This window comes from Topomyia yanbarensis, chromosome 3 (assembly GCF_030247195.1).
Source record: "Topomyia yanbarensis strain Yona2022 chromosome 3, ASM3024719v1, whole genome shotgun sequence".
NCBI classification, from domain to species: Eukaryota; Metazoa; Arthropoda; class Insecta; order Diptera; family Culicidae; genus Topomyia; species Topomyia yanbarensis.
The window spans coordinates 175,547,178-175,572,959 of NC_080672.1; the positions used below are offsets into that span (position 1 = coordinate 175,547,178).

The 25,782-nt window shown below is 38.1% G+C and overlaps 1 protein-coding gene across 3 annotated transcripts in view; it reads right to left on the reverse strand.

Annotated features, from left to right (window-relative positions):
• The window catches only part of LOC131689870 (protein mini spindles), a 33,838-nt gene extending 9,535 nt beyond the window's left edge, over positions 1-24,303 (reverse strand). Inside the window, exons 1-12 of one of the 3 annotated variants that reach the window (XM_058975219.1) lie at positions 24,139-24,303; positions 11,223-12,341; positions 10,984-11,164; positions 9,696-10,929; positions 9,102-9,624; positions 3,414-4,418; positions 3,034-3,353; positions 2,790-2,939; positions 824-1,147; positions 536-725; positions 217-473; positions 61-154 (exon numbers count right to left, since the gene is read on the reverse strand). In XM_058975219.1, the coding sequence (XP_058831202.1) occupies positions 61-154; positions 217-473; positions 536-725; positions 824-1,147; positions 2,790-2,939; positions 3,034-3,353; positions 3,414-4,418; positions 9,102-9,624; positions 9,696-10,929; positions 10,984-11,164; positions 11,223-12,302 (5,358 nt within the window). In that variant the 5' untranslated portion in view covers positions 12,303-12,341; positions 24,139-24,303. The remainder of the gene's footprint in view (positions 1-60; positions 155-216; positions 474-535; positions 726-823; positions 1,148-2,789; positions 2,940-3,033; positions 3,354-3,413; positions 4,419-9,101; positions 9,625-9,695; positions 10,930-10,983; positions 11,165-11,222; positions 12,342-24,138) is intronic. The other 2 variants (XM_058975220.1, XM_058975221.1) reach the window with 2 other exon arrangements.
• Positions 24,304-25,782: the final 1,479 nt, after the last annotated feature.

A 25,782-nucleotide genomic window follows, 5' to 3' on the forward strand; every position in this document is an offset into this window, starting at 1 on the left:
ATAGGCGATTTGACATGATGAATTTGACCGTACAATTCCTCAAAGTGTAGTTTAACTTACTTTAACATTTCTCCAGATACATTTCATCAACAGATCGGTGAACTTAGGCAAGCAGCTCGTTTGGCAAGACTCTTTCAGCAGGCGAATTAGAGCACTGATCGAAAATCAAATGTATGGTTTCACCACAAAACGTTCCTTTAATGTATAATCACTTACCAGTTCAAATTGGTGAAATTTGATCGGTCGAGAATTTTCAAACAAATGCCGTTCACGACTTTGGTAAACTGTGCATCATCCGTACTACCACCTAGTTTGTTGTCCGCCATCAGTCCCAACAATACTGCTATAATACTTTTAATGGTGTTGACCGAAAGATTTTTACCGAGCGTTTTAGAAGCAAAGAAAGAGTATATACTGTGCAACAATGGTTGATACATAGCCAACGAATCGGCTAAGGGTTTTTGTTGCAAGTACTGTAAGAAGGAAGTATTATTGCCACATTTCCATTACCTACTTATCAAGCATTAAAAATTACCTTGAACTGCTGCAATATACTTTGTATGTAGATCTCCTCGTAATCCCTTAGAACAGCTTGTTTTTCTTGTGATTCCAGTATATCCGATAGCTCGTTAATGGCGGCATGTGCAGTGTAAACGTCGGCACTACCAATACCTCGAATGATGCGCAGCAAATTCGGGTCCAGCTTGGGCAATGCATCGGCTAAACTGTAAATAGAACAAAACAGCCATGCATTGCAACAAGTAAGTGAATACAGCTTCTATCGACGTGCAAATGAAATCTACAATTCATCTTAACAACATACTTTGCAGTTGGTTTTGGCTTAACCGCTCCGCCGTAGGCCGGCGAACGCAGATGCGATGGTGGACTCATCGCATATTCGCGTGAATGGGCACTAATTGGCCGATGCAATGTTCGTGCCAGCAGTTGTTGGAACTTGTCCTCTGGATATGCCACACCTCGAACTGGAATTACCTTGATCGAGTCGTATATGAACGTGACATCAATCATCGGCAGATCCAGTTTGCGATGTTGTTCGGCCTTAACCCAGTTGCATTCAATCTCGGCAATCACATTTTCGTCCAGCTTAAACGGACCGCTGACTTTGGGTGGACACACTTCCGGTGGTCTGGAGAGGCGATCGGACATACATCATTCAAAGGACAAAAGAGCAGCAGAAAAGAGAAAAAGAAGGAAACGTATTACTATCATCGTCAGCAGCCGGTTTCAATCGAAAATAGGTGGATGCAAAATTAGCGTGTTAGAAAAATTACGTTTGTATTGCTTGCAACATGAGATTTGTGTCAAGGGAATTAGAAGCTTATTAATGGGATTGAAAACAAAACAACAAAGAAAAATATACACCTGGCCTGGAAAAAATTGAAGTAAATTTCAAACAAACAGAAAAGCCTCAACCAACTGCAAATACCAATGTATACAAATAATAATGGAAACAACTTAACAAAACTAGTAAATACAAATGATGAAACAAGAGTGTACGAGGCACGCTAGTTTTATAACATGATATATGATTGTGGGCTAAATGAATATTGATAATATGAGCCACTCACTCAATGGATCACCTCGCCATAAACTATGATACGATGAACCAACATTATACAGTAAGTTTATCAAAAAAAACATAATGTTTCCGAATTTCTTTTAATGCCTTTGTAATCGATTTCAATCATTATTGTTAAGCCAGAGGAAGGTGTAAAAGTAGCATTAAAAGTAGGATTATCGCTGCTGCTGCTGGCAGGATAGCTGTTACATCTCTCATTTGACATGAGCCACGAAAGGAGAGCGTTTGTCTGTGTGTACTGGAAGGATTTTGTTGTTCGCAGTTCCCAATGATGAAGGCACAATAGAAGCAAGGCGGTGAATTGTTGTTTTATATCGTGTATATTGGCCGTTATGGCAAGGTCCAAATAGTTTCTTAGGATTTTAGACCTGAATCACAATACACTTATAACCAAACCGTCCTCATTAGGACGAATACATAATGGAAAAAGAATTGAACTAGAGAGTTCCTTATATTAACTTGACGTTATTTTGTGCTTGTTAATGATCAATTCTGTATCTTTACCAGTAAACAATAACATTAAAAGTAGATTATTATTTTCAAAAACTTTCATGAAAACCAGTAAATGTGGCAACCCCGTCACAATGCGAAAGTTATGCCAAAAAGAATGTTCTCGTTTATTATACAAAAGGTGGGTCATTTTACATGAGCTGCCAAAGAGGGACGTTCATCTGTGTATCTCATTATCTGTTCATCGGCAACAATCCAGCGATGATGGTACAACAGAACGTAGATGACAAATTGCTGTTTTATACCATGTGCATGAGCCTTGTTGGAAAGGTTCGAGTCGTTTCATAGCATTCTCATCCTTAATCACAAGACCCATTTTTTTAAGTCAATTTATTTTTTTCAATTCTTTTCTCAATTTCCTTCGTGTCACACTTCCGGCAGCCTAAAGCTTGTAAAGCAGTAAGCTTTATTACATTAAAACACTAAATAACTGACTTATCAAAGAGCTCGTCATACCAAAATCATGAGGCTTTTAAACACAGGACATTTTCAAAAGCCTCACTTTTTCTCGTTGTTTTCACAGTAGGGAAGTTTGACTGAATTAGTCGAGATTGGCGGGACTTTGCGCTGCTAGAAACTAGTCAAGGCGAAGGAAAGAGCATAAGGGAAAACATGCACAAACGTAACATTTTCCAACCAGATTCAATAAATTCATCCCATTAACAAGATATGTACTAACTTTGGCAATTCCGGAGCAACCTGCTCCTCCCGAAGTTTTTTATGTGCGTTTTCAGATTCGTCATTATTTACCGCTAGCTCTCCGTTAGATGCATCAGTAGCGATTTGATTGATTTTGATGCTATTGTTAAACACAATTGATCTACGTTTACTTAAAAAAGTAAAAAAAAACCATAAACATAAGTGATGGGTAAACTCTGCGTGTAATGAAAAAAAAACAAAACTCGCTAATAAAACCAACTTACCGTGCTTGTGTCGCTTCCGCAGGCTGTTCTAATGGAATCACCTCTTCTTCCTCCTCCACAGGTTCGCTTTCGATATTCATTTCAGTTGCAGATGGCACCTTCACTATATCGATAGAACTGCTCGGTTTCTTGACAAAAGTTTTCTTCGACCGCTTAATTCGCTCATCCAGCATCGACAGATCCTTCTCCGATAGCTGTCCAATCAGTTTGTACACCTTCTCTCCTGCAAGGAAATAAGCCTGCACAACTGCATTAAGTGCAGCATTGCGCACCGAATTATCTCTGTCCGAAATATGCTTAGCGATTTCCTTTAAAGCGGCCTGCAATTAAAATCCAAAAAATCGTATAGTAGCAATTGACTCATATCATGCTGCATTTACCTGTTGCGTTGGTTGACAAACTGTTAAACCATATGTTTCAATAAGGTAGCCCAGCTCGTCCAAACACTCCGCACGCTGTCGAGCATTTTTAGACTTTAGTGCATCCATAACAAAAACAAACACCTTCGCAAACGGATAAACTAAACAAATCTGCCGTAGGAGTGTACGAACACCATTGCGCACAACGTCTTTGGGATCGCCTATCTTCGTAAGCAGATGGGGAACAAACGAGCTTCCTTCATTTTCTGCCAGTACATACTGTTTCTCGATAAGCATCTGGAATACCAGATTCAAGTAATCCAATCCCTTGAGCAATACAGAAGGATTAGTGTCGTAAAATCTAAGAGAGAGCCACTTCATTATCAGATCCAAGTTGCAAATCAGTCCTTTGTCGTTTTTGGGCAAATCCTCTACCAAGGCCTCAATCACCTTCAAGTGATACCGGAAATCTTCGTGAAACATATTCGCAATCAGTCCTTTGTTAACATTAGCTGATATCATTTGTTCTTTCAGAAGATCTGTAAACTCTTCTCTTGGAGTGGTGAACGTCCATTTGAGAACTTTCAATTTCTGTTCGTCCAACAAACGCTGACTTTTCATATTGTTAATGGCCAGTAATGGAGATGTATCAACCTCTTCATCCTTCTTGCGGGAAATGGTCGTAGCGTTCGCTTTCGCACCCAATCCCAATGTTTTTGGTAGCAGCTTTGCTGTGCCAGGTCGCACAGCCTTAGGCTCTTCGATAATTGGCGCTTGCTGCTTGTTTTTCGGTAATGGTTTCACTGGTAAATTTGGCCGTGCCTTGTCCAGGGCAGCTTGAATATCCTTTTTCGACGTTGGCTTCTGTTTATCCAGTGCCTTCATCATCGCGTCGTAACCCAAATGAATCATGATACCCAAGACGGCTTCGTTAGCGTTCTTTCGAACGTCTGCATTTCTATCACAGATGTTGGCATACAGGTGTGGCAGGATGGCAATCAGTTCATCCTTTTGGATGCTCTTGGACTGCAAACACGAGAGTAACCATATATTATATTACATATTTTAACAAATATAAAACACAAAACTTGACAAAAAAAAATAAAAAAAAATTTCTGCCGATAAAAGTAAAGGAATGCTGACAAATTCAATTATTGTCCTACGTCAACACCCAGGTAATGGCTTGGAGTTTTTTGAAAAATAACAAATTTCCGTTTTCGCATCGATGTGCACGAATAAACGTGAACAATGACCAATTAATCAGAAGTAAGAAAAAACCTATAATATTTTGAATCAGAAAAGCGACCCTTACAGAAAAATGATTTTACCGTTTCTAAATGTGTAACAGCTGAAATTTCTGAGTTGTTTTACAACGTCAATTATTGCCGCTGTACGGAACAGAATAAACAGATTTTTGCGCGATCTGTTAGAGAATATTCTAAACAAGTGAACCTGTATAATATACATATTCCGTAGATTACCATAAATTAAGGTAAAAAATAATTTTATAAAAGCAGCCGTCAGCTGTGACTTGATAGGTGGTCTACTTGTTGGCACCGCCCATTTGACGATGAACCACATCTGAGACAAGTTCAGGTAAAACAAATTGTCTACGAGAAAAAAATCCCAGTTTGCGTTTCATAGTCGTAGAAGCCACAAGCATTTAGCCACTGGTGACCCGCTTCGTTAGTACCTAGAAAAAAACACTCCCCGCTTACAGTATCCAACGAAAACCGTTCTCAAAATTGCCTCTGCCACGAGATGTAATTGACCTATGTATTTAGGGAATCCCATGGAAAATGGGACAATTATGCTTATAACGGCAATACTGTCTATAGCGAAAAATCTCCAGTCAACGCAATGTGTATGTTTGAACGCCGTAGAAGGAAAAGACGAGCTGTAAAAATATCCACAACAAACGATCCATACTAGAATCACAAAACCATTCTCGAATTTGAATTGAAACTGTTATTTCGTATTCTGGAAAATCTTCCCTTTCTTTGGGTTCATTGCTTTGTATTACAATTTCCAAAAAAAAGTGCTATAAAACAAACATACGTTTTGGAATGGACGTGCATGCATGAGTAAAGATGAACTATTACCAGCCAACGACCAGCGCAGTCGTCCCGGCCCTGCGTTCGGAGGTTGTGAGAGAGTCTTACGAACTCCCTTCTCAGGCGAGTATTTTGCTTTCAATTATTCTTTATTAGTCTTCAGTTCAGTTTCAGTTTACCAGCGTGCCATCGGGTACATCACGTCCTTGCAATGAGTCGGGACGCTTGGCACGTGGCGCCGACGGTTTGCGGTTGTAGTACCAAAGCGTCAGAGGGCTAAGGACGAAAACCGAGGACTTGTACTTGGCTGCTCTTGACGGCGACTATGATATTTACGTTCTGACGGAAACTTGACTTGATGATCGTATTACATCGATGCAGCTCTTCGGGAATTCTTATGCGATTTATCATGCGGATCAAGGTGCTCGTAACAGTATCCATGATAGCGGCGGGGGAGTTTTAATCGCTGTATCTTCCGCACCTACCTTACCTGTGGATAGTACATCAAGCTATTTGGTCGAAGATTACTACGCAGGCGAAGAACTACTTCATTGGAGCTGTTTACATTCCACCAGAAAAACGACTTGATTGCTCTCTTACCCAGCTCCATCTAGACTCCATAGAGCGCGCTTCTTCTCAGGCAGATGCAAACGATATGATGATAGTTCTTGGCGATTTTAACCAACCAGGACCCATATGGGTTTCTTCTGGACGTGGGTACGCTTACCCTAACCCGTTATCCTCGACAACAAATCCTGCCAGCCGCTTACTTTTGGACGGGATGTCTTTTCACGGACTAAATCAAGTAAGCACGATTTCCAACCATCAATCTCGTTTTCTTAACCTTGTCTTCATCAATAAGAGTGCTTTGCCTGAGTGTTCTGTGAGTGAAGCTTCCAGTGTGATCGTTCCTTTGGATAACTATCAGCCGCTTTAGAAATATCCATTTCTATCATTAGTTAACCATATGAAGAAGCTTTAACTGGGAATCGTCGTAATTTTCGCAAAACTGATCTAGTAGCTCTACGCCGCTCACTATTGCTGATCGACTGGCGTGTACTGCTGCTCTACGCATAGTTGTCCCATGTATATAGGGAATCCCATAGATCATGGGACAGTAATGCTTATAGCGGCAGTGTACTACTTCATCAAGTGGATGTAAATGCTGCTGTTGATCTCTATAATCGATTGCTCCATGACTGTGTTAAAAAATCCGTTTCAAACTATCAACCTCTCAGGAAGCCTCCCTGATCGAACGCAATGCTTCGGAATCTGAAACGTATCCGTTCCAAAGCTCTACGAGCGTACACAAATCGACGATGCCCTATTCTCAAGCGCTTTTTCGCAATAGCCAGTAATGAGTACCGATGTTACAATAAATTGCTGTACAAAGGATATGTGAACCAACGCATCCAACAAAACTTACGACGAAATCCGAAGGGCTTCTGAACTTTTTTTTTAATGCGACGAGAAAAGAAACGGGTTTTCCGTCTAGGTTGGTCTACAATGGCGAAGTAGCGACTACCACAGCGACAATGTGCTCCCTATTTGCCAGCTACTTCTCGAGTGTCTTTACGACTGATGCGCCATCTGCCATCGACCTCGGCCCGTTATGTTCCCGTTGGCGCGGTGGATATGGATGTATTCACCATTTCATAACAATCGGCTCTCTCTGCAATACAAAAAACGAAATCGTCGCATGCTCCAGGATTGAGTGCTATGCCTTCAGCTGTTCTGAAAAAATGTTTCGATATTTTAGCGATCCCACTGACGGACCTTTTCAATGTGTCACTTCGGCAGCAAAAAATTCCCGAAATGTTCAGTCATGTTTCCGGTACATAAGAAAGGTGACAAAAGCAACATCGAGAACTACCGGAGAATCACTTCGCTGAAAGTCGAGTCAAAAATTTTCGAATCGCTTATCAACGAGGTGCTGATTTCTGCTAGCAAACATTACATAAGCACTTGTCGCACAGATTCTTTCCTGGTCGATCGATTGAGACGAATCTAGTTAGCTTCACATCGTTTTGCATAGAAAAAATATCCAAGAAACTCCAGGTGGACATGTTCTACACTGATCTTAAGGTTGATAAACTAGGATGTACCACGAGATTCTGCCACTGGCTGCGATCGTGCCTTATAAACTGCGAGGTCATCGTGCAAATTGGTGACAGCGTGTCTGAATTCTTTTCTAATAATTCCGGAGTTCCTCAAGGTAGTACACTAGGTCCGTAGCTATTTTCATTATTCGTGAATGATGCGGTTTTCGTCCTAATGCGTGGAGGAAAACTGTTTTTCGCTGATGACTTTCTTATCATAAGGAATCATGCCGATTGCCGTGAGTTACAGTGTTTCATCGATACATTTTACAACTGGTGTCAAAGAAATATGTTGATTCTTAGTGTTGCGAAATATTTTGTCATCAGTTTTCATCATACAAGAGACATGCTTCATTTCAACTACAATATTGCTGGAACTCAGCTGCAACTCGTTGACCACATAAAGGACCTAGGCGTTACTCTTGATGAAAGACTTATCAGTGTCAAAGCGAATCGATTGCTGGGTTTTATGCTTAAAATTTCCAGCGAATTCCGAGACCCTTTGTGTTTCATGGCTTTTCATTGCTCACTGGTGCGCTCGCAGTTGGAATTTGCAAACATTGTCTGGTGCCCTTATCATGCAACGTGGAGGGAATGGATTGAAACTGTCCAGCGCAAATTTATAGGATATACTTTACGTCAATTGCGTTGAAATGACCAGTTAAACCTGCCACCATATGAGATCCGTTGCAGGCTATCAGGACTACATACTTTGCAAGAACGTAGACACGCTTCGCAGGTTATTTTCATATCAAAGCTTATGTTGGCTAGTATGGTGTATCCGATCTTCTTAGACAAATAAACCTCTACGCTCCAACGCGAGTTCTTCGCCCTCGGACATTGCTACACATCGAATTGCGTAACACTAACTATGCTGCCAATAGCCCGATTATAGCGATAGTTCGTCGCTTCAACGAGTTTACCGAGCACTTCGATTTCGAAATCAATTCATAACAATTTCGTCATCGTTTGCTGTCAAGTTATGTTTAGTTTAGTTCATTAAGACTTATTGAAAGTTGAACACAAATTTATAAATGCAAATACAAATATCATCGTTGTCAATTTTTAAAATTACCTGAGCATTTCACTGCCCATAAACACATAAGAGTCCCATGTGAATTTTTGTCGAAAATGAGTTATCCGTTGGATTGTATTCTGTATCACCACTGAATCACACTGCACAAATAAGATTACCGGGTTTGTTCAGAAAATATCAAAAAAATACCAAAACATGGTTGTCCCATCCATTTGGCTCAATGGATGGGACAATCTTGAGCAGCGTTTTTCTCGGCTTGCTGTTTTCAACCTGGGACTCTTATGCTGTTATGGGCAGTTCAGGTAAAATTTAATTCCCCTATAATTCCCGTTTTCCATGATTTCCCGCTTTTTCCAGTGAGAAAACACCGCGCAGACGTCGAACGATCAACAGTCGTTGCTATTGTTCACGAGAAACAATAATAAATGTACGGATGCGAATTCTATCTTTCGAATCGTTCATTCGATTTGCCGACATTTTTAATCTTAAAATGCAATTAAAGAATGAAAATATTTCTTACCGGAAGCGGTGGTAATTTTTCCGCCAACCAGCCCCACACCTCTGTCTTCAAAGCCGGACTGCCTATTTTCAGTGCATCTGCAATCATTTCACTTTCAAAAAACTCCTTATACCCTGCTTGATCGCCCCACGTGTTGATGCACGAAATTGATGCACTCCTAATGAATGCTTTTCCATCGCCCAATCCTTTCAAAAACCCTGGGAAGAATACGCGCACATACTGCTTACAAGGAGGCCCCATTGCAACGGCAATCTGATCGCAAATTTCCACCGAAGTCTGAGCAATCTTTGCATTGCTATCGACTAATCTCTGTGCCAACACTTGCGGCAAATCTCCCAGATTTGATTTGATCAATTTAGCCTCACTGATAATGGCTCTCAATTTTTCCAACCCCTCATTTCTGGTCTTCCAGTTTTTGTCTGATATTTCTGCGAGAAGAGATTCAGTTATCTGTGAGGAAATATCCACTCGAGGAAGCAAATCGGTTATGTTGACCACTGGATGATCCTCAGTTTCGCCGTTTCTGCAAAAACGAAAAAATAGTTTATAAAAGATTTGTTATCGCTTACTATCATGTCAGTAGTAAATACTTACTCATCCTGATTATCATCCATTGATGCTTTACTAGGACACTTAGACAATCCCCTCGTGGGAGCGGGAGGTTTCTGTCCCGCACATTTATCAAACTCAGCCTGAATTTGTTGCTTTAAAGCTGGCTTTTCGTTTTCAAAAAACATAACCAATGTATTCCCCATGAATAGGTACATGGTTCCAAGCAAGGCAATTCCGGCTGCTCGGACTGCTGGATTAATACTCTGAACAGCCTTTTTAGAATCATCAAGCAATAATTTGGGATTTACCTGAAAGCCAAACTCTCTGATCGCATTGTTAACCCATGTGAGAGCTTCCTGTTGGACTTTTGGAGATTTTTGCTCAAAAGCAAATTCCATAACTTTGGAAATAACATATTCCAACTTGATTGACTCTGCAATAGCGGTTAACGCCTGTCCAGAAGGTCCGTTATTTTTCACATCGCCTAGTTTCTCAGTAATATCATTTATTATGTAATCAGCAGTTGTAACCGTAATACCAAGTCGTTCAATCGTCTCCCGCACACTTTCTAACTTTATTTTCAACACTTGGAAATTGGTATCTTTCAGACCCGGTTTTTTAGCGAGAAACCGCAGGATCACCTGCGAGTGACCACATTTAGGATCTAGATCAGATAGCACACCCGATAAGGATTCGATCGCCGCTAATCGCGTTTTCCAGTTGGAATCACTCAGTCCTTGAACAACATCCGGAGGTAAGATATCCGTAACTTTTTCGTCTATTTCTTCTTGTGACATATCACGCTCTGTCGGAAGAACCTTTGCCGCACTTGCCGATTTGGAAATGCCTGTTCCTCCACCAGCACTTGGTAATTTTTTTATCCCTGGTTTTTTGATACCAGCCGTTGCAGGTCTGGCCACTGGTTTTGGTTCTGACGATCCACCTTTTTTAACGGCTCCGGTAATCGCTGTTGGTGCGGCACAACTTTTTGCAGGAGCTGTTGCAGGTCGTTCTTTTTTTGGACCCGGAATTTTAATAGTAATAACTGCTTTCTCACAGCACTCTTTTATTTTGGCAAGTTTCAAAGCATCCACTTCGGTAAGGAATGGACCAATGGCTTTTTCGCCAACTAACTTCATGGCAGTACCAAGTGCTTCCGCTGACGCATCGCGAACTGCCGGATCGGATTCATTCAACGTTTTGAGGAGAGCAGTAACGACGACTTTGAGAAGTTTTTTGTTGAGCATTGTTGGTAATGTCTTTGTGAACGCTCGAGCTACAAAAATAATGTTTGAAGATTAAAACTTGGCTGTTTGTACAATTAGTTTACCCAAAAATGAAGCTGTTTCCATTTTTACGTTTGGATTTTTATTTGCCAATGCTTCCAAAATATCCTCCTGAATTGCATCCATTGTCGTGGAAGGGTAAATTGCATCGATAGCATCTCTTAGAGCTGTAACGACGTTAGTTTTCTTTTCTTTGAATTTCTCCAAAATAGCTGGAATACATGCCTGTAACAAGAATAAAATTGATAAATGTTTCCTACCAAAATCTACGAACAAAAATTACCCCAGCATATGGATTGAATTTTTTAGCCAAACCTTTGGCAAGCATTGCCAAACATTTTCCACCGAGCGCTACTAAAACTACATTTGTGTCCTTAGTGATAACTTTCTTAAGAGCTCGGACCACATCACCGTAATCACCAGGTTGTAGTTTCGGATTCTGCAGCAATGTTTCTAACGCTTCCAGTGACTCCTTCCTTTCTTGCCACTTTTTGGCTTCCAATTTATCGTAGAAGTCTTTTGGAAGCTTAGATAAAATGTCAACCGGATCTATCAGATCCAATGGATCGACCTCTTCCGCCTCATCGGCCTCTTCATCAATTGCTCCGTCTTCCACATCACCACTACTTGCAACTGTTGCCAGCATTTGTTTCTCCTGCTGCGAACGTAAAAATCTCGTTGGAACTGCCTTACTATTACTCACTTTCTCAAATTCGGCCTCCAACTCAGTCAATAACACAGCCGGAAGAGAGGCAATTTGTGATTTGAACGCTGCTCCAATCCAACGGTAGATTTCAATAGTCAGCGATTTAGACTCATCCCGTACCGATTTATCACGATCACTCAAAATAGCTGGAAGTTTCTTAACAATGGGTTTTATGCTAATGACCTTACTACCGAACTCTCTTAGAGCCTGCGTAATCGTAACAACACAAGATGCAACGATTTTAGGATTCTTCTGTTCCGTCCCCTTCAGCAATTCTTCCAGTACAATCTCTTGCTTCTCGATCTCGATGTACATCAATGTGATCTGCACAGCTAAATCCTTGGTTTTGGCCTTGGGCGCACCAATGCATTTTGTGATGATTCCTCCCATAACTTCTCCGACCGTTTTACCAGCGTTACCACTGTTCTCAATAAACACAAGGGCCGCCTCCAGCCCCTTCTCTTGCGCCACTGCATTACTGTCGATGACAAACTTTTTTATGAGACCCAGATATTTGTTCCATTCCGGAGATTTTTCGTCATCGATTGTGCGAAATAATTTCGCTGCCTCCTCGTAACCGTCTACGCGAGCCTTCCACAGTTTATGCACGCACCGTTCGTCGACAGGGAGCTTCTTGTACTCGGTGTCTTCCTCCATGGCGGCGAGTGGCAGCGCAAAGGGACAAACAAACGTTTACTGAAACCAAAAGAGAAGAGCGAGAGAAAAATTAAGTTTTGACTGCATATGGTTTTATTCAACAATGCCAATAATACTGTTTTAAGTAACGCTGTGCTAAGCGCGAATCGAGCAAGCATTTATTTCCGTCGTACACTGGTTATATCGGTAAGATGAATGTATTGAGTAATGCAACATTTCTTGTCTTTTCCTAAATTGGACATTGTTGCGAATATGTTCATACTGATGCAAATAAGAAAATGTTCATTATTGATAAAGAAGACAGCATAACCCGTACAAAAAGAAAGGAGATCACATTTTTATGGTTCCATCTTCACCCTTTAAAAACATGTTTGTAATTTGTAATTTATTTATCAGCAGAACGAAAACTTGTCAGTTACATAAAATTTTGTATCAAGCCAAGGAAAACATTGAAAAGGATTCACGCGATCGCATTTTCCGTCATATAAATAATAATGATGAAACAAGAAAATGATGGAAAATCCATAAAATTAAAAAAAAGTGAAATACTGTATAATACTAAAATAGTAAGTAATAGTGAGTTGTGTTTAAACATGTCTTTATTGGCAGTCATTGGAAACCCGACTGAAATTCGAATACAATAATAATTATTGAATTTTTTCTTTTGTTTTTTTATGATGCCGGAGGGGGTCGTCACGGTCTGTCTTCAGTGTGGAGACTTTCCCACACCTTACAACAGCACCATTGATATTGTTGCCCACCCGAATATAAAGGCAGTAGATTGTCCATTTATTCCGTGCCACATTTTAACCCTTAAAGACATACTTTTGCCATTTCGTCGCTGTTGTGCTATCTTATGACAAGCGCCATTTAGCACATTTCGAGAAAAACGATTTTTAAAGTTTGAGATTGAATATCTTGAAACTTATAAATTGTATAAACAATCCAAAGAAGACAATTGGTGCTTCTATCTGTTCTGCATTAATCTCACAAATATTACGAAGATCGGTTGACTATGTTGCGGGTTTTTACTATGAATGTAAACAAAAGTCGCACTCACACGTGTCATAGGCGTGTATTGATGACAAAATTTGTATGACGTCATAATCGTGCATGGAAAATTTTCCATAGAAAAAAATCATCACTTTTTAACTTTTATTCATATCTTTGGGTTCATATGGTCTATAAACATTCGGTGAAATGCATTTTAAAGGAAATGAGTCAGGGAATCTAGAAAAAATGGTTATTCTTGATTACAGTGTTGCCAAATATATTTTATTTCCAGTTCAAAACCAAAACTGTGTTTTTCTCACAACTCGTATAATTTTCATTCGAAAATGTTTATGCCATTGTGTTCCTCAGACATTTTCACACATAAAACCGTCTAAAACTTCAATATAACTTGAGCCAATCCCTAGATACAGTGATTTGAAGCAAAAAACTCACAATTTCTTATCATGTTTCTAGCTATATCTAAGTAACCAAGTAGAATTTCAAAATTCTGAAAACGCCACTTTGTAGAGATTTTTCAAACAAGTAATGTGGCATATCTAACTCAGTTTACCCCAAAATGGCGTTTGTCATAAGATAGCACAACAGCGACGATTTGGCAACACACCGAATTATGTAATATAAAGCCTCAACAGGATATCGTAAATATCGCATGCATACCGAAGAATGAGTACCATAGAAAAATGAGTTTCATGCATTTAAGGTAAAGTGACCAGACGTCCCGCTTTAGGCGGGTTTGTCCCGGATTTTATCTACCTGTCCGGCATCATCAGGCGTCCCGGAAAGTGTCCCGCATTGCTTCAGATGGCAAGATCATTTTTCCGTATTGATATTCTAACTTTATGTTCACATAAATGGTTCATTGCGATTTTTAAAACACCCTGTATATGCATTCCTGAAGGGCTGAGGAGAAATAACAGTTCGCATTTGAAATAAACTCAGTAAAAAAATAAAACGTTGGTAGAGCAGTAAGTGTTCTACATTTCGAACAAAAAACGCTGTGGAAAAAATCCATTGGGTGTTTTCTATTGAAAATTTGGTTAGAAGTAGTTTAGAGTGTGTTGTTTACACTGTATTTTCATCGCTTTGAGTTTTTCGAAAATTAGAAAAAATGGAGTCACCCGAAAAGCAACGCCGCGAATTGATTTTGGACAAGCACCAAGAAAATCCTCAACTCTCTCATCGCGACATCGGAAAAGAAGTCGAAATCGTGCAATCAACGGCGAGTCGTGTGATAAACGTTAATAACAAACTCTGAGTATCGAACGGAAGGTGATATGTGGTCAGAATGGATGATCTATTAGTGATGTATAATCCCAATGCTTTGGTTGAATCTGTCTGAGTCTTTCGTTCAGATAGCTAAGAACCGGGAGGGACTGCATACGTACAAAGTGCAGAAGGCTCCAAATCGTGACGAATGGTAAAATACGGTTCAGATTGCTAAGAACCGGGAGGGACTGCATACGTACAAAGTGCAGAAGGCTCCAAATCGTGACGAATGGTAAAATACGGTAAGAAAGTCACGGGCCCGAAAACTGTACACCCAGATGCTGACGAAGCCTCATGGATTATGAGACTTACGTCAAGGCGGAGCTTTTCTGGTAGCTTCCGGAGCTTCTCCGCCTAGCATAAGGTTGATGTTCCGGAGGAATTAAGGGATCAGAAACTCAAAATTTGCCGATAAATACATGATTTGGCAAGCGATCTGCTCAAGTGGTAAACGGAGTGCACCGTTCGAGATTACCGGGACTGCAAATGGGTAGATCTACCACAAGGAGTGTCTACAGAAGCGTTCTCTTCCTCTGTTGAAGCAACACAAGGGCCCTACGATTTTTTGGTCGGATCTAGTTTCTTGCCTCTATTCAAATGTTGCCCTAGAGTAGTACGAAGCCAACGTATCCCCCCCCCCCCCAACAAACGGCACCACAATTAAAGATCATCTAAAATACTGGGAAATTATGAAGTAGGCGCTACGGAAGCAACCAAGTAGGTCAAATCTGAGGAAGATATGAAGAAAAAGTAAGTTTCTGTACAGAATAAACTGCAGCCAGATGTTGTATAGAACCTTATGAGTGGAGCTAAGCATAAGGTACGAGTGTACCACGATTATGGCCTTGAAGTTGAATGGAACAAATATGCCAAAAGCTAATAGGTTATATTTTATTGTCTGAAAGTTTGAAAAGGATCAGGACACTAGATAATTTTCTGCAGTGTTTTTACCGTGATTCTATTTGATGTTGGACACACAGCCTTTATTTTGGACCCACGCAGTCTGGCAAACGCAAACGATTTTTCTATAACCTTCCGAAATGAACAGGACCTAGCATCACGCAGGACTAGGGGTTTGCTAAAACACAAATCGTGTTTTCGTTTTTTTCGGAGCTAGCGTCTATTTGGCGCTAGCTTAGTCCTGCAACTAAGTTAGTGTCGGATTCTGATGAGACGAAGTCGAAACGCAAATTCCATAACTAATTTAGTTATAGGTTTTGTGCTCTTAACGCGCAAAGGTGGTTTAAACAATTTTCTCTTTAGCGGAGAAAAAGTTGTTTTATTTGAAGGTTTCTGCAAACGAGGAATTATTAAAAAAAAAGTACACTCAGCAGAGAAATATGATTATTTATAAAAAATGATCAATTTGTATCGTATTTTGCGCCGCAATCATAACGAAAAAAATTGATCTTTTTTCTATCAGATGGCTTTGTTAAGCTTAAGAGTGTCCCGCATTCATTCTGAAAACATCTGGTCACATTAATTTAAGGGTTAAATCAGGATTCATACAAAATGCAGTTAACAGTGTTATGTACTACACGTAGTCAGAGGGGGAGGCTAGGGGGTTTACCCCCCCCCCTCCCCCCCGCACCGAAATTTTTCAAAAACTAAGTTAAGAAAAAATATGTTTTTCGGTGATTCTTAACAAATTTATATATTGCTTGGTTTAATGAGAGAATGCTGAGGAAAATTTCTGTTATTCGAACCACCAAAGATACCTTCCTCCTCACTGCCCATAATCGCAAGTCAGTCCCATGTTCTATGGTATTCCCTATCTACATGGGACTGACTTGCGATTATAGGCAGTGTAGTAAACTGTCGAGATGAGTGAATCGCAGAAGCAAGAAGTGGTGCTCAAGCCAAACACGGAGGTTGGTAAGCAATAAGAAGAGTTGCTAGACTCCTAACAAATAGATTTCATAAGACTAGAACACTTATTACTTCATATTCCTGCATTACGAACAAAACGAAAAGGTTGCAATATAGTTGCCACTGCCTTATTAACGGTTAAGAAATGCCCAACAGTACTACTAGAGACTAATTGAGACGGCGGACTGACTGACAGGAGGTACTGCCCGAGCAAAGTCCAACATCAAAATTACAACAAATAAACAACATATTTTGATATCAAGCATCAAATTGAAATCTTATTTTTATATCAGTTTAAACTTTTTCAGATGACATCAAATTTTGATATCATTTTGATGTGCTTACATTCTTAGAAAAAAATGTTTGTTTCTATTTCTTTGACAAACATCAAATTGCTTACTCATTTTGTTATCAATGAAATATTTCACCATCTCAATGAGTTTTCAATTTGCTTTCACTGATAGCATAAATAGTTTTCTGTTTGATGTCATAGTGCAATTTTTCTGCTTTCGATTTTGATCTTTTAACCGTTAAAACGACCAAAATGATAACAACCCTACTACATCACAACATCAAGTTTAGTTTGTTATCAGACTCTGCTCGGGTGGCTCATATTGTACTAGAGGGTCCCGCGAAATGTCAAACAGAAAACGGATTTATAATCGAAGGTGCTTTACTTTTCTTTGAAGAGTGCTGTATATTCCTTGACATCGGTTGTGAGGGATTGTTTATTTATATTTTATTTTGAAACATTTTTTTTTCAAAATTTGCAGATTGCGGATGCCATTACGTATTCATTAGCATGGCACGCAACATCCGGAACATTAAGACGCACAAACTGTGTGTAATAAGATCAGAAATTGAGTGTGAGCCATAAAATCCGAAAAATTGAAATTTCAACCCAAATTTGTTTCCGACTTTTTTAACCCTCAAAAAGGCAAGCGGGTCTCAGAGGCCAGGCACGTTACAATTTTTTAGTTACAAAAAAATGTGTATGCAGTATAAGCTTGGGCATGGAAATTTTGATAAGTAGCTTTGAAATCTATAACAAAAATAAAGAATTGTGAAATTTTCATCTATGGAGTGATGCGCAGCTATGTTTGAATTTTTTACATGCACAAAAAGGCAAGCCGGGCCTGGCAGGCCCGGTGTGCATGCAATATTTACTAGGAATACCATGAGTTTTATACATTATTATTTATCTGAAAAAACATTTTGATGAGTTCATCTTCATATTAGCAGGAAATTTTTTCATGTTTTGATTTATTTTATCTTTTTACCTTTTCTTATAAGAAAAAAATCTTGAAAGTTTGAGCGAATTCTATACATTTCTTTTATAAGAAATGTAAAAATAGCATACGATAATGACGTGTGTCATATTTTTGGGTAAATACTTTTATTTCACCCACTGTGGTCTACTTGACAATTATTTGGATACAACATAACCTAACTCTGTCGTTATTGTCTATTTTTGTTGTCTATTCTTTGTGTTATAGTTGTCGTAATTATTCAAATTGTAGGATCTAAAAGAAACAAAAAATTGAAATGGCTATAAGACGATATGCCCATGTTTTCAATCGTCTCAAAGAATCTGAAATAATAGAAGAAATTCGAGCAAATTCAACAGCAGACGATTCCGAAACTGGTTTGCAAAGCGAGGAAGAAGATGTGAATGATATTGCTTCCGACGATGAATCTGATGCAGACTCGGAAGAAAAATCTGAATATGTAATCAAGTTTGTAAAAATCGGTAGCGAATTCGTTGGGGAATGGGTGTGATATTAGCTTAGGAACTTGGCGGGTTCCCCGGGGGCGTCATGAACCGTCATAGGTGGCCAATGTGGTCAAAGTTGCTTTGATTGATCATTAGTGATCCAGACCCGCAAACTAGAGTAATGTTACATCAATTTTAATATGTTTTACATCATTTGAACATCATGGTGGTACCAGTTTATATGGGAATTTGCTGTGTAACCGCACTCTTCAACCCGTAACTCCGGAACCGGAAGTCGTATCAACTAAAAATTCAATAGCAGCTTATGGGAGCGTTATACTTTTCAGATGAAACTAAGTTTGCGAAATCGGTTCATCCATCTCTGAGAAAATTGTGAGTTTAAATGACACACATACATACACACACAGACATTTGCCGATATCGACGAACTGAATCGAATGGTGTATGACACTCGGCCCTCCGGGCCTCGGTTGAAAAGTCGATTTTTACAGTGATTGCATAGCCTTTCTTTATATGAGAAAGGCAAAACATAAACATTTCCTAAAATTTAGTCATAAATATTACTGGAACCTTTGAAGTTTTATAGATTGTGAATGTATTTGTCTGCCTTCTTATAAATATGCATTCTTCTTTGGAATTTTGTGTAGAATGTTGCTTTAATCTATATGAAGATTCTCTGAAAATACTCTTGGACTTTCATTGATTTTTATTCTCACTAATATTTGTTTACACTAACAGTGCATTGAAAATGCCTTCAGTTATTTTAAATTTCACTTCGTATTAAAAATTTCTATGTGAATTAGCCTTCTTTGGAACAATAGCAAATCAATGGAAATAATTTTAGAATTTCATTGATTCAAATACAATAAACACAATGAAATGTATTTGCCTTCTTTAAAATTTTCGTAGCATATTTTTGAAATGCTATTAATTTTAAATTAAATTACGACCTTCTTTGATATCGCCTTCTTTTTAGCATAAGCTATTTTCTGGACCTTCAATTGATTGATAAGGATTTCAATTAAAATTACATATGCATGAGAATTAGTATTCCGGGAAATGGTACAATTCGGGAAACTATATTCCGGGAAATGAGACGTTCCGGGAAATAGTACATTCCGGGAAAAAGGTTTTCCGGGAAATGGTATTCCGGGAAATGGTTTTCAGGGAAATGGTATTCCGGGAAACGACATACAATCTTCTTAATTACTATGGTGAATAGTTGCACTGGATTTAAAAGAAGTCTTGCAGAAAAAATTGGTATGTTCCATTGACACTTCTGCTAGAAAGTGCAAAACCAGTGCACTACACACCGGTGTCAATCAATCGAAAATCACAATAGAATGAAATGAATCTTGCGTCGTTTTTGCATGGTGCCTATGAACAGTTGCAGAGATTTTGAAATTAAATTATTTTGATAAATACTGGTATAATGAGTGCTGGTTTTCGGTATTCGTTAGCTATATTGTAATCACATGTTGCGCTGCAAATAACTCAGTTTGTTTACATTTGACTATAAGTCAAGGTGACAATACGAATTATTTTAGTGTTGTATATGCATGAAAAAGGCACTGAAAGTAAAAATTTCAATAATTTATTTATAAACCTAAAAAAAAATAAGTTGTAATGCGATTTGGCCGCATAACTGCGCTCAAGGATCCGAAGCGGCGTAAAGCTGCAGGGTATTCGGCGGGCGCGATGGTTGCACACCAGTTGCCAGAAATGAAAATAAACTTGTGAGATACTCGTTTTCTCAGTTTACTCAAATATAGGGACTGTAGCATAAGTCCAAATGAGTGGTATCAAAAAAATTAGAATAATTTATTTTTGTTAATAAATATTGTCCTAGGTAAATAAACGTCATTCCAGATTGTATGTCGTTTTCCGGAATACCATTTCCCGGAAAACCATTTCCCGGTATGCCATTTCTCGGAAAATCATTTTCCGGAATGTACTATTTCCCGGAATATAATTTCCCGGAATGTCCCATTTCCCGGAATGTACCACTTCCCGGAATACCATTTCCCGGAATGTACCATTTCCCGGAACGTACTTTTTCTCGGCAATTGGTTATACTATTGAAATCTGAAGTACTTTGAGAACATTTGCATTTAGTACTATGTTGCTACCTAAATATTTGTTTGGTTCCCTTCACAGCTTATCTTTGCTCGCTGATCATGTTAATGAATTTAAAAAATTGTCATGCATATGTAATTTTATTTGAAATCATTATCAATCAATCGAAGGTCCAGAAAAAAGCTTATGCGGTGATATCAAAGAAGGTCGTAATTTAATTTAAAATTAATAGCATTTCAAAAATATGCTACGAAAATTTTAAAGAAGACAAATCCATTTCATTGTATTTATTGTATTTAGATCAATGAAATTCTAAAATTATTTCCATTGATTTGTTATTGTTCCAAAGAAGGCTAATTCACATAGAAATTTTTAATGCGTAGTTAAATTTAAAATAACTGAAGGCGTTTTCAATGCACTGTTACTGTAAACAAATATTAGTGAGAATAAAAATTAATGAAAGTCCAAGATTATTTTCAGAGAAATTATAGATTAAAATAACATTCTACACAAAATTCCAAAGAAGAATGCATATTTAAAAGAAGGCAGCATCTCAGACAAATACATTTAAAATCTATAAAATTTCAAAGGTTCCAGGAATATTGCTGACTAAATTTTAGGAAATGTTTATATCTTTTCATTACCTTTTACCTATTTTTTTTATAAAAATCAATCAACGCGTTCATGGCATTTTTAGAGTACTGTGATTGGTTATCACAAAAATGTTGCCAACGTTGTGGAAAACACTGCCTTTTCAATTCCAAAGATGGCCGCATTTTAAGGCGTTCTAAATTGATCGTTACGAATTTACACTATCTCCTGTAATGTTTGACATAGTGTCAAAAACTAAAGTTTTTTTCGATTCTTTAGAAAGATAGCAAATGACTTATGCAGGCTTTCTTTCGCTATTTCAATTTTACGCGAAACGCTGAAAATATCATTAAAATCAGCGCCTTATCATTTATAGAATATCTATTCGTCTTTCAATTTCATTGCTTTCGTTCCTATTAATCTTAAATTTGCTGAAAAGGCCAAAAAAATCGATACAGGCATCATTTAACTAAAATCCTTCGTACGTTGCTGGAGAAAATAATTTAGAATATGCTGTGAATATTTCAAAGCTCGTGGTTTGAAGTGGATTTGAAAAAAAAAAAACGCATTAGAAGTTTTTAGTACGCTTGGAGTTTACCTAAAAACGATAGGACAGAATTAATAATATATACAATAAGGTATTCTGTTCGCCTTCCATTTTCTGTTACATCATTTTATTTCAATAACAAAATTTCCAAATCTTAAAAATTCTAGTGATTGTGCTTTTCACCGAAGATTACCACGCGAAGGAATCGATTTAAAATAGTAAAAGAATCTAAAATATACCATTTTAACTGAGTCCGCAAAATTTGGAACAAATATGAGGCAAAATATAGGGCCTGTTAGTCATGAATTAGACGGTCATGAATTTAGTCTATTCTAGTCTAGTCTACACATACACAGCCAATACATGTAGGGATCCTGGAAAATTGCAGACGTTCGTCCACAATTTTTCTTGTCATTAATAATGTTTGTGGCACATATTGAATATGACACAAGCATTAAAGCGGCCAGGCCAACTGTGCAGCGTACAAAATAAAGAAGATTCAAATTATACGGCAATCAAATTATTCATTCAATGAATAATTTAATCAACGAATTATTTTGAACCGTGAATAAGGAAGAAACGTGGACAACCGTACACAACCGTTTCAATTTGATGGGGGTTTGATAAATCGTTGGGAGTGACTTTGCTAAGAGGGTTAATGTCACTCCTTTGGTCGTAGGTTCCTGGGATGGGACAGAGAATTAGACGGTCATGAATTTATGGAATTTATTCACCCCTTCACTACCTGCGGTGGGAAAATTGGAAAGTATTTGTTTCTATTTTGATACCCATTTAATTCATTGATATCCCATTCATTTGGGTGCTTTTTATTCCCCACTCGATTTTCTTAAATCCTCCCAAATTTCTTTTTGGTTCAAAACCAAAAGTCGTTCGTAAGCTGTTCATATAATGATCAATTTAAATAAATTTTCCCAACATCGCGGAATCGAAAAGATTAAATTCCATATCAACATTTGAATAGGGCTAATAAGATTTGTAAACAAACTTTTGTTTTGCTGATTTCTCCTAATTTGTTATCATTTCAACACAGAAAACATTTGAAATTGATTCTACCAAGGATAAAGATGTTGATTCATGTGTATTTTTCATGAAATTCAACTCGGTAGCGGAATAATGAGCGAAATAAGTTTGTTTACAAAAGTCTCATTAGCCCTTTTGAAGAATTACTATTGAATTTTTAAAATTACTGTTTTGCAATCTTGTCGCTTTTTTACCACAATAACCACTCAAGATAAAAAAATTGAAAATATTTTCAAACAACATTTCCATATCAACATTAGAATAGGGCTAATAAGATTTGTAAACAAACTTTTGTTTTGCTGATTTCTCTTAATTTGTTATATTTTCAACCCAGAAGACATTTGAAAATGATTCTACTAAGGGTAAAGATGTAGATTCATGTGTATCTTTCATGAAATTCGACTCGACAGCCCTTTTGAAGAATTGATATTGATTTTATGTTCTAAAGTAGGTAAAATCTCCTAGAACACAATTAGCTGCATAACAGGTCTTCTAAAAATAAGTTTGGTCGGTGAGGTACGAGTTTTATTTTCCGGGAAATTGTATTCCGTGAAATGGTTTTTCCGGGAAATGATACATTCCGGGAAATGGTACATTCCGGGAAACGATATTCCAAGATATGGTACATTCCGGGAAATAGTTTTCCGGGAAGTGATATTCCGGGGAATGGTATTCCGGGAAATGACGTACAACCGTCATTGCATATTTCCACTAACCACCGTACTGACACAGTTACAACCGAATCTCTCAATATACTATCTATCGCTTGAAATTCGTGTTTATAATGAAATCGATTTCTCCTTTCATGTCAAATATATGCTATGAGCGAGACAGACGATCAACAAATACATGAGTTTTAACAAAAAAAAACACTTTGGATGCGGGAAAATCAATAATTAAAGTAAACATCCGAACGGAAATAGGTTTGTTCCAGTAGACCGAAGATATTCCAGAGCAAAAAAACTCGTTTAACTCCGTTTTGCTATATCAACAGAAGAAAAGAGAAGAAAATACAGGACGGATGTTTCCCGGTTTGCTACAGAGTACTTCCAGTTTCTTCTGGTACTGGAACAAGCCTAATGAAAGCAAAACGCGAAATAGGATTATGTGCCACCGTAAGTACTTTTTTCATGGACTGCTTTCTTCCACAACAGCTTGTCTATTCAATTTTGTTTCCCACGTCTGCAGGATCATCCACATTTTGCACTAAATGCTCTTTTCTACTCACGACACGCAACAATATTTTCCAAAAACCAAATCAATTCATAGACGTTTTATTAATGGTTAAAGATATGTTCTAGGTACAAATTACTGAAATCCATAATCTGGACCAGGAATAACCGACTAACTACGCGTGAAGTCATTTTTGAACCCAGCAAACGCTTGAATGCAAAATGCATCGCTACAGGAAATAAGTTTTTCCAAAAATCACCCAACGTTGATCAGCTTGCGTAGGTATTCTCTAAACAGGCCTGTTGTTTCCAGTTTCCTGGTTGACACACATTCCGGCCCTCATTAAATCGAAATTCACGTCGATATCTGATCTGATTTCTTGTTCCTTACGAACGAAAAGAGAATCATTTTGCAATACGCTACATAGCAGCCATCACAGTAGACATCTTTTCTTCACGGTTTTCCATTCTCTGCTGGTGACTGTGTTGAAAACGTTTTTTTTGCCGTTTTTCTTCGGTACTTACACTTTTAGCTTGCAACCTCACATAAACGCTACATTAAGCGAGAGTTTATGCACAGTTTTGGACAGAATCGATATATTTTTTGATAACAATCACGAAAGACAATAATTTTCACCACCTTTCTTCGCATAAATGTGAACAAAAACACAAGACAAGTCTGTTCGTTGCACACTCACTCGCTATAAAGTATAGCGCTATAAAGTACGATTCACACGATACGTCAAGCTTCCATCACCGCGGTACCAGGGTTACCAGAGAGACTACACGCCACCGAAAAACTACCTAAAATTCAGTACTTTTGACTCAATCTCGTGGTATCGTGTAGGAAGGTAAAATTAGGCACTGAGAAATTAGGTAAACCGTGTTGAAGGTAGTTTCCATTTAACTACGGCAAAAATAATATTGTCTATCTCGAGATAATCTAGCATTTCGTCGAGTTCTTGCTATATGGGATACATACGAGTGCGATCGAAACAAAAACAAACGTCAAAACGTTTTCTCACTCGCACTGATGCAAATTTGATGGGCGCGTAACTCAACGCACGGCCCGGTGGCGCATGGCTGAAAAGTCGCAACGTGGATTTAAGAAAAGATTCGCAATAACTCAACCTTGAGTTTAATTTACTTAAATTCAAGTTGAATTTACCTAATTTTGAGTATGCCCCAAACAACTTAAAAATACATTACTGCACGGAAGAGCTCGACTGAGTCGAATCTCTCGTTTTGTTTTTGACCACACTAACAAGTGCGAAAGCGACGCACAGTTCAAAAGTACCTAAATTTAAGTTAAAAGAACTTATTCTGTACACTGCAAATAATCCACATATTGAACTCAAGTGTTTAACACTTAATTTTGCCGCAACTGTTTTAACACTTAGATCTTATGTGTTAGACACTTAATAACATACTTCCTTGAAACACGTTAATTCCAATAGATGCAACACATAAATTTCAAATGCATGGCACAATCAAATCAAATGTTTGACAAATGATTATTAAAGGCAATCCATATGGTAATCAACTGCATTAACTTGATTATTATACCATTTCTAATGAAAGACATGTATATAAATGGTAATTTCTATATGGGGAGAACAATTTCTCGTATGAATACAGATTTAGAAACATTAGATATTTTAGTTTCATCAAATCTTTTGCTTTATTTGAATAAAAAATGCTTATAAACTTATAAACTACTTACAAATAGCAGACATCTTGAAACAATTTATTTCTCCACTGCAGAAGGTAACTCCATAATTTCGTCCATTTGAAAAGCTGAACGGCTGTATCCGAGTTTCCGCTAACACGATTATTCTTTGAAAAAGAAAAAAAAAAGTAATTAATTTATAATCATATCAGTGTTTCAAATAAACCACACATTTCACACCAAGGAGCCTGTTTCCAAAGGAGCGGTGGAAACCAATCATTGTTATGCACGTTACTGGGAGTGAGTAAAAAAATCAAAGCAATCCAAGTGGGTTTTGACTCTTGGGTTTTCACTCCTGGTTTTGGCTCCTCCTGTCCACTCCGGTTTTGATTCTTGTTCTGTCGCCGCTTATAGACCTAATTTAATTTCAAACTTTGCTAACAGGTCTTTAAAATTTGTATGTATAATTTCTCAGTTATCCCAGCAGAAGGTACAGGGTG